General features: G+C 38.4%; 1 protein-coding gene across 4 annotated transcripts in view; it reads right to left on the bottom strand.

Moving 5' to 3' along the window:
• The window catches only part of pacsin2 (protein kinase C and casein kinase substrate in neurons 2), an 18,324-nt gene extending 10,725 nt beyond the window's left edge, over nt 1-7,599 (bottom strand). For all 4 annotated transcript variants that reach the window (XM_079263244.1, XM_079263243.1, XM_079263246.1 and 1 more), the window contains exons 1-2: nt 7,462-7,599; nt 1-60 (exon numbers count right to left, since the gene is read on the bottom strand). The exon at nt 1-60 is cut by the window's left edge and continues 32 nt beyond it. In XM_079263244.1, the coding sequence (XP_079119370.1) occupies nt 1-25 (25 nt within the window). In that variant the 5' untranslated portion in view covers nt 26-60; nt 7,462-7,599. The remainder of the gene's footprint in view (nt 61-7,461) is intronic.
• Nucleotides 7,600-10,418: the final 2,819 nt, after the last annotated feature.

Here is a 10,418-nt window from a genome sequence, read left to right as displayed (position 1 = left end):
TGGAGTCATCGTAGGCACCCGACATTGCTGCTGCCCAGAGTTACACTCAGTGTGTAGGGCCTAAAAAAACAAAAAAAAATTAAAAACACAAACTCCATTTAAATGACAAAATCCTGTTGTTCTGATCACACAAAGTCTTTACTGTAATAGAACATGAATAAATAAATAAAATATATAAATCAGAGTGAACAATCAAATACTGCATCTCGTTTTAAATTTGTGTTTAGGTAAACAGATTTTATCACGATAGTATTGAATCAGAAAAAAATACTTAATTTCTAAATTTCTCTCTCTCTCTACATGTACAAAACAAACAGCTGGAAGGTAACATTACATCAACAACACTGCATACAGCCTCAAATCAGACACAGAAAACAGAGTTCATAAGCACAATTCTGAGACGGGGACAGAGAGTGACCTGGTTTGATAAACAAGGCAGCAGGTGGGTTTTTTTTTTCCACCCATTTTTACGACTTCTGCCATCTCAACACACAACTAGCTGAAGCTGCAGTGGTTGCTGGCAGTGCATCAAGTCTCTACTTTCGGAGAGAGAAAGAAAAGAGACTGTCAAGAGGCACACAGCAGGCAGCTTCCGTTTCCTTCAAATTGGTACAACAGTCAGTCCAGTGTTGCTCTTCTCCCCATCACGTCCATCATTTCCAACTCAACCCCCCGAAACAGCCCCTCTTTATTCACGCTCCAATCCTCTCCTCAGTGTCTTGGTCAAATCCTCCCTTCCTCATCCATCGTCTTTAGTCTCTCCTCTGCCAGTACCCAGACTGTTGACGTCGAGCTGAGACCGTCTGCAGCTGATACTTTGCATCGGTATCTAAATCCCTCTCAAGTGACAACCTGAGATTTTATTTCACTTTGCATGTCACATTTGACCACTTTGGAAAACTAGAGCAACTATTGAGAGGAACAAGTGTGTAACAGTGAGCGGTGTGTACTACCTCTTTCTGAATCACACCAAGGAACATGAGTAAGCCGCACGTCATTTAGCCTAAATCTAAGAACTGAAACTCCACCTGGTTTTATTCTTGACTTATTTTACATGAAATATATTTAAAGTAAGGATTTAAAAAATAAACCAACGAAGCAAACTGGGTCAATAATTTGACCTCAAACATTTCAGTTTCGGTATGTCACATAGAAACAAAGGCCAAAATAAAGCTGCAGCTGTCTTATCTTCAATCTTTAGGCTGGTCTTGCAGGCTGCTGCATTCAGTAAAATAGGTCCATAAAGCAAAACAGAAAGCTCCAATCCCAGATTCAAACTTGTAGCAACTTATGGTTGTGTCCCATAAGATACATATTTGTGCTAAGTGTGATCACACAAGGTCCCCTTTCAGTTGAGTGAGACAGCAAGAAGATGAAGGCTCTGTGTGTGTGTCTCTTCATCAATGATCAGTGGCCCGTACCCTGCAGGCCGGACTTGGACAGAGGACAGCTCTGTGGTTACCATAGGCCATGCATGCAAATAAACAATCCATCCTTTCTGCTTGATATTTACAGTCAGGACAGTCAAACAGCCAAATTTGCAAAAACACATTTAGAGAGTTGTAAACACACAACATCTGCTGTCTGTCATCATTTCTAGAGAAAAACAGACGTTATTTCAACCTTTAATTTCCCCTCAGGGATGAATAAAGTATTCTTGTGTCTTATTAAGTGTGACTCTGCATAAACGATGGCCTTGATAAGACATCCGAGTCAGAAATACATCATATATTTATATAATATTACAGTAATGCCACAGTATTAATAGAGTAAATATCACTTTAATTGTATATTCTTTCAATTAAATATTGAATTGATGCTAGAGTGGGGTATCACAGTGCAAGAATAAAAGCCAAGTAGTGATGTGACAGAAATATGTCAACAAATCTGCAGAACATTAAGTGCCAAAATGTAAGCTTTAAACATTGAAGTCTATTTTATTAAATATCATCACTAGTTTTGCACAAATTTCTTGTTCAATATTATTATTTACTTGCTATTATGAGCTGTCATTTTTTAATGAAATAACAGTTTACCAAAAAAGTTTGGATTTTTGATCATCTGTGGAGAAAAAAAAAAGTTGTCACCTTGACCTTTTATTGGACAAATGTGTTATTTGGAGAAATTATTATATTAAAAAAGGGGCATTCATGTATGATTTTTTGCTTTTTATATAATGTTTTGTTCAAAAAATAAATAAATGATCAAATATAATTTCTCAATATATATATATGACTATTACTAGAATATTTTTAAAACGTTGAGCTGTGTTGCTGACTTGCAGATTATAAGTTACACATTTTGGGAACGGTCCTCCAATTGAGTATTGAAATAAGTATGCTGTACAGACAGATGCTCACAAGCATTGCGTCAATAAGAAAAGCACCTGAAGCTTGTCGCCCAGCAGGAAAAATAAAATTGTATTTTTAAAACCAGTTCTCTTGTCTTCAGATAACTCTCGCTGATCCTTATCAATTGTCCATATTCTTCGTTTATAAATCACAAAAATTAATAATGCAAGAGAAATCAATTTGACAGGATTTGCATATATGATGCTTCTTTCATAAGATTAAAAAAGTTAATCATGAATTGATATGGACATTAATACTTCTAATACCAGCAAACAATCACATTTAAACAGGAGCTGCACAACATATTGTGTAAGTGTTGTCACTGCATGTATGTGTTTATGCAACAGTCACATTGAAGGTTCTGCAACATAGGAGGCAAATTAACTCAATATTTCTCCATCTGTCCATCTACAACATGAAGACGCAGGTGGGGAGTCTGTCCATTTGTGTTTACGACTGCTCCAATAGTCGTAAACACAAACACGATAGGACAAAACATTTACTCAGAACCGAGCGCAATAAAAACAAGCAATAACAGAAAACAATACGGCTGTGATGATATGCTTTTGTTTCCGATTCGATTCAGATTTTTTTGGATACTGATTCGATTTAAATTGCAATTCTCACAACTTTTCGATATTACTAATTTTTGTAGATTAAAAACAACAACAAAAAAACGTATAAAACTTTTTTTCGCTCGTCATTTATCTTGGTTTCAATGAGGAAAAAAACAACACAGTAGCTAGACCATCATTCTGCTGCTATAATGCCCAAGTAGACAGGTTAAAAGATCAATAAAAATGAAAAAAATTTCATAATTTTATAAATTTTATAATGGATTAGTTTTATTTATTTGAATTTTTTTTTCCAACGAAAAAAAATCAATTTTAAAATTGTGAAGCAAAAAATTCACGATTTCAGATTTTTCGATTCGACCCCCCAAAATCATTTTTCCAACATCATGCAGCCCTAATCAAAAACTACATTATAAATCCATAACTGATATAATTGTACTGAAATGAGTTAGCACATTATGCTGGTCTACGTTTAAAATGAAAGGTTAAACAGAGGAGGTCACATGAATGGAAATCAGCTCTGCATAGTAAAAGTAAAAACCTTTAACCATTACAATGTTTATGGAATTCCTTCATCACCAAACAGCTCGCTCTGATCCAACGTAATCATCAGCAAATGGAAACAAACGTCTGCACACCCTCGGCTCTGCTGGACTCTGTTAAACAACTGAACGCAGTCTGGCCCAGAATTGTAAACAATGCTGCGAGCCGAGGTCTGAAGTCCACTCAGTACAAAGCTCTGCGGGAGAATGCTGGAAAATTCAACTATTTGTAGCTATGCGCACGCTTTAGGAGGACAAAAACATGCAGGAGCATGAGGAGAACACACACATTATTTATAAGTGGACATGACACAAAACTGCAGGGGTTTTTTTGTGTGCTACAAAAGGCACAGTGTCATCATGGCTGCAGAAACCTGGCTAAAACAGTTTTTATAAGATTACCGGCTTAAATGTTACATAATCAAGCATAACAATGATCTCCACTTAAAGCCGATAAGAAAATGCAGTACTAAGCATGTTGGAATTTGGTAGCTGATAACAGCCTTAAGTTATAAGAGAACAACTGCATTCCTCAGGACTACCATGCCTAAACACAGTCTTACTATTTTATACACGCTCCCACACTTTCCCCATCTCATATACTTAACTATCCAACTGCTTAAAGCTTCATCAAAATTTCCATAAAACAGCTGATTTAGTGGTTTTAAAGCAGAATTAATGGTAAAAATGTAAAGTTTCATCATTAGTTCATGTTTCAGAGAGAAGGTGATGCATGTCACTGATGCTAAACTTTAAATATGGAGGAGAGGGGGACCAAATGAGAGCAACACTGAGAAATAATCATCATGTGTCCATAAAAAATAAAAGAAATGTTTACTGTATTATTCTGGCAAGGGAGCCAGGGTCATGTCTAAGCAACAGGGACTTGAGGCCAGTGACCTTACCAAATGGTACAAAGAGGGATAAAGTGGAGAATGAATCCAAATAATGCAATCAGATATCAAAGATTGCTGCTATTTCTCAAAATGCTCTTAAAAACAGCTGCAAATGACTCTTTCAATTCTGGAAATAGCAGACAAACTGTCTATTCACTCTATGTTTGTGTATTCTTTGTGTTTCAGAGTGTATCCCTGGGAGTTATCAGGAAGAAACCAGGTCATGAATGGTGCCGAAGAGAAGGCAACAACAGGATAGGCTAAACAGATGCATGTATTTGCAGCTGACAGGCACAAACACGCTCGCCCTGAAGCAGTGAATGGTTACATCAGTGAGTGAATATCATAGCAGCAGACCAAGTAGCGATCCCAGAATAAAAACTGTGAAAATGAAAGGCTGTGTTTGTGGCAAGACTGATATTCCTTCTGATTCTACCACGAAATTAAACATCAATACCGAATCCAGCACGACAACTGAGACAAAATCTTTGTCAACAGTGTGCAACAAGGACATGACCACTTTAAAGCCACACAATCGCTGTCTGCCTCCATCAGCACCAGTTACAAGTGGGAATGTATCCGATAAGTGGAGATATCATGAGGGCCGCTGTGTCATATTTTGTTTTCAGATAAATATTGAGGCTTCTCGGGTTTGCTTGAATGATTGTCAGTGTAATCAAGAACCTACGTGTGCATTTTTTCTGCCTAAATGACAAACCTGCCTTTGCTATTATTTAGAAATAGAATACAGGTCACTTGTTTGCTTTTCAGGTAATTTTAGGGTTGACGACACTAAAGGTGAGTAAAACAACTGAAATGTTCAAAACACTTCTGCGACTGTAAAGTAGGGGTCGGATTTTACGTTTTTCCTGATAACTATAACAAATTCTTTCCAGAAAACAATTATTTAATCAATCATTGTCGAAAATAATGAGCAATCCTGAACAATTGCACATGATCATCATGTGTCCATAAAACATAAAAGAAATGTTTACTGTATTATTCTGGCAAGGGAGCCTAGTTTTAAATGCTGATAAACAAGGAATGGAGGAAGAGTGTGGTTACATAACACTCAAGCTTACAAAAAAAAAAAAAGACAAAAAATGGCAATCAACTTTTTTTCCACATCATATAAAATTAATTTATCTGAACAGAATTTTTTTTTTTTCCTTTTCCTTTATTAGTTTCAAAAGCCTTACAATACCTCACAGGAGGGAAGTGCTGCTGAGCCGATCTATCCCTTTAATATTGCAATTTCACAGCATGACAGCTAAATTCCAGCTGAGCTATGCAAGTAAAAACTACAACCAATCATTCACTTTTTTTCCTTCATGCAAGCAGAAAGAAATGTATCAACAATGGCATGATCAGCCATTGCAGATTTTTCTTCCAGTTAGTCACCTCTGCCCTCTTTTCCTGCAAGCTCGACAGCTGCACGCCTGCTGATCTCATAGGAATACAGCCTTTTTGTATGTGCAGCCTCCCCTTTATGGAGGGTCCTTTCAAGAACTTAAAGAGGTCATTAGTGGAGCTTCAAGCTGCAGCTGAAAGACTCAAAAACATCACAGTAACAATGATGTTGGTCCATCAACAGGTTAACCATATCCTCATCAGCGACAACTCTAGCTGTTTAAAAAAAAAAGAAAAAGAAAAAAAACTCTAGCTCCATGAGCAGGGAGAAACAATGGCATTTGTTCTACACTTTCAGGCACTTTCCACCGACCATGCCAGCAGCATGAAGAGAAACATAATGGAGGGAAATACAGTATTAAATGAAAAGGAAGGGGGGATCCTTACGTCACCGGCAGGCAAATTCGACACTTTTTCCTCTGGAAGCCCCTGTCTTGCACTTTCACGTGAAATATTTAAAGCTGCAGACTTTTCCGGAAAGCACTCCCAACACAAACCACCTACAAATCTTTTTTTTTTTTTTTTACAACTCTTCACAATGTGTAAAACAACCTGTTTACAGTCTGAATTTGGACCGTACCAGAGGTGTTCATGCTTACTCATCCGAAACCAAAGGAGACATAAGGAATCCAATTATTAAACTCTGCTGGGAAATATCTCTTTAACTGCTTCACATGTGGTCTCGGTGAATGGGCCAATAAAGATCCATCTAAATGGTGGGCATTGGCTTTAGCCTAAATTGGAAAACCCCATTTTAAGTTTAGCCTGGTTCTGTGACTGAGCAATCACTTCCAAAAATAAGAGGAACCAGCTATATTCGCATTACTACTTTATCCCAAAGCCCCTGTCAACACAAAACACACACATTTGACATGTCACTAAACTTGTCTTCATCCTTCCAGTTGCAAGATGAATGAAAACTCCCACCAGCACATTGAAAAGTCATTACCACTCGTCATTCCTCAGGATATGACTGTTTTGCAGTTTCACGTGATTAATTACCCCGTGATAAAGCTACCCGAGCAAAGGGAGAGCCATTAACTTGCTTTTGACACCAAATTTCTCTAGTTTTATGTGGACTACAGCAGCAGAACTTGGCAGCCAAGTGGCACTGCGCAAATGTGTATCAGTGACTAAGCTGAACAGGAAGCATTGGCAAACCCTGAAAGGACAAAGCTATAGAAATGTGAGCATTTCCCCCCCCCCTTGGTAAATGGCTAAATTTGGCCATTTACAACTGATGATATGACAAACACTGGGAGGTTATCTTTATTTGCGAAATCTGCCCCGCCCTGGACCGCTCCAAGCAACCAAACACGAGTATTTACCTCGAAAACTAAACAACTGGTGTTAAAACAGCATAAATTAAACTGTAGTATGAGAGTTGGGACGACAATTAGCAGAAAATATAGCGATGTTAGCCTAAAACTGTGGCTTTCCTGGAATACCAAAGACATTGCAACATGGTGAACGGGTGAAGTAGTTCATTATAAACTCCACAGCTTGTGAAACATTCAACTTAACTTCAAAACTTACATTATTGTCTGTGAAAAAGACTTTACGCAGTTGTGTGGCGCAACCTTCTCCCATCGGAAAAGCAAATTAACTTCAAGCTTTAGCCCCAATGTTAGCGACTTAGCCGCAGCCCCGACAGTACAAAGTTAGTCCAACGGGAATAAAAACTTACCTGAAACAGATTAACCGCTGTTGAGATACTGTGTTTTATTAAACAGCTGTCTGTCTTGGCGTTTCTAATTTACCAATCTTTTATGTGCTCAGCAGCGGCACCATGGACTGACTGACTGACATAACTTCGGCTCGCGCTGTTACAGTTAGCTGTTCTGTTTCCGGTTGGTATTTTCAACATAAAAGTACCTAAAGGAGACCGGATTCTCAATGCAAAAAATAAATAAATAAAAAAAATAAAAAAAAATTCCAGGACCGGAAATAGCTTCGTGTACTCAAGTACTGATCTTTGAACTGTGTATTTTCATAAATGTAATTTTTATTATCATTAAACTTAGCACAAATAATATGGGAATTAATGTTTGGTGGTTATTTCTCTGTTAAACACATAAACTGTATATAAAAGATGGACGTAGCCTCTGTGACGTCACACGTAGGTTTCTGAAGAGCTGAATTGAAGCTCGGTGGGCGGTTCCTACCGTCGCCATCTTGGCAGGGGCTGCGCGGCGTCTCTCCCGGAAAATACAAATATGGGCAAAGAGGTGGAGCTGAGAGGGGGGTTGTGGGCGTCATGGTGGATGATTGACATCTAGCGAACTCCAAGCTGCCTGTAGCTAAGAGCTAACCGAGCTAACCCTGAGATAACAGTAGCTAATCAGCTAACGGAGGTAAGCAGGCTAAAGCTAAGTCACGTTGTTAACCGGCTAAAAACTGTGGTTGTTCTACGTTCTTCTTACTTGAAGCAGGAGATTGGGTACCTGTCGTTTAAAAAGACCCTTGAGATTAAATTACTTTTAAACGGGCAAGTTAGAAAAAAATTCACTCCCCCAACAGTTGTCATGAAGGTAAACCTGACCTATTAAACCTAAAATGGATTTTTGGACCAGGTTGTAAACATGTTTATTTCTACTGTGAGGTTGGTCTTTTTAACGTGGGAGTCTATGGGGATTTGCTCTGTTTTGCAGCCCCTAGTCGATGAAGGGGGAACTGCAGTTTTATGCACTTCTGCACGGCTTCACTTTTAACCGCCGGACGCTTCGTCCATATTTCATATACAGTCTATGATTATAACCATTCTTGGCATTTAATTGTATACATATGAAAGCCTGTTAATTTCCCTTTTAATTAGTTATGTGTTTTTAAGGAACTTGTGGGATGAGCAGAAGATGAGAATGGGCGATGTGCCAATGAAAAACTTGCCAAATCTTGTTTGGAGCTTCTAATACCCCAGGTGCCTGTGTGTGACCATCTCTAAGCAAAGACCCATCCACACTGGTCAGTTGATGTGCTCTGAACATGGCATATTTGACTAATCTGTACAGGGCCCATGCCATAAGTAACCTCAACTGGTGTACCCCAATACCAAGTTAGGGCATTATTTTGGGGAAGTTCTGGTACTATCTCCAAATTAAAGGAAATTGTGACATTCTGTAAAACTGGGATTTCAAAGAAAGACTGTGAAATGGGCATTGCAAGAACACCAGATGATAGTTTTCTCACCCTGTCAACACTAAGGAACTAAGGGCAGTTCTCTACAGACAGCAGGATGCCATGGTCGAACAGCTTACTCTGCTATCGATTTCCATTATTTTCCTTCACTGCCAGGTTCACTTGTGTTGGTGTTAGCAACATGTGCACTGGAACCTGACCTGGACCACATCAGAAGGATCATTCCCACTGTAGGAACAGGAAAGAGTCAAAGTGTGGAGAAGATGTGGAGACAACTATGCAGATTGCTGCACCCAGTGGAGGCTGTGTGATGCTGTGGAGTGGCATCTCCCTCAGTGTGAAAATAAGTCAACATTGGACACAATCTCAATGCAACCAGTGACAATCCTATATCTCACCACTGTGGGACTAAATCCCACAGAGCAGGGTTTATCAGAAACTAAATTGGAATTTGAGAGGCAGTGATGACCTGCCTACAGTCCTGAATTCAACCTTGTTGAAGACTTGTGGGAACACATTAGGCACAGAGTGATCAACACAACCACATTTTCTAAAGAATATATGAAGAATGGATGTCATCCCATAGCAGTTTCTGACCAAGCTGGTGACCAGCATGAGGAGAAGATACCAGGTTGTTGTGGCTGTTCTTCAACATGCTACTGAGGCCCCTGTTCGTTAAATGAAAAATGCTTTTTTATCCTAGAGGGAATTTATAATGAATGTATTTAAAGTATGTAGACAATTTACACTTCAATGTTTTTTAATGAATAAAATGTAATTTAAACTTCATACTAAATGAAAAAAAAGGTTTATGCATCTGGTAGGTGAATGTTAAACAAACTTCAACCTCCCACTTAGACACTAACGTCTTTTCATATTTTTGTTATATATGTTGTGTTTTGTCCCAGTAAATAAGAGAAAGTATTGTAAAGTTGAAAAATAAAAAAAAATGCAACAAGATTTCCAGCGTGTCTTTACTGTTCTTCTGTCTGGGTCTGCTGCTATAACGTATATGAATCTTTCAGATCTGCAACGTGTTCAACAACAGGTATGCTGCCCCATGTATTACTCTTTTGCCTTTGCTCTGTATCCATCTCATGTAAAAATCTTATAGATTCACTAAATCAGGGAGTATTGGATGGGTTACAAGTGGTTACAACTATGTTTTTGTAATTTAAAATCTAGCCCGATGTGTTACTACAAATCCACAGGTATCCTTTTAATTCCCACTAAGATGTTCAAGAGCCTTCTGGGATCATAAAGGAGTGTTCAGGTAGAAAAGCTACATTTTTGCTTAAAACTCCCTGAAAGACTGAAGTTTAGACTGAAGACCAGTTTTACCCAGTGTTACTCAGGCTTTTCCAATTTTCTGTTCAAAACATTTCTAAGAAATAATAGAAAGTTTCAGGGAGTCTTTGTGAATTAAAGTCATATTAACCTTTGAGGCTCGATCCAAATATGAAGCGTGAACCCTGTGAGCCTCATAATGTCAATGCAGTTTGCAGTCAG

This window comes from Telmatherina bonti (assembly GCF_933228915.1).
Source record: "Telmatherina bonti genome assembly, chromosome: 23".
Taxonomy (NCBI): Eukaryota; Metazoa; Chordata; class Actinopteri; order Atheriniformes; family Telmatherinidae; genus Telmatherina; species Telmatherina bonti.
This window is presented reverse-complemented; position numbering and strand designations above follow the sequence as displayed.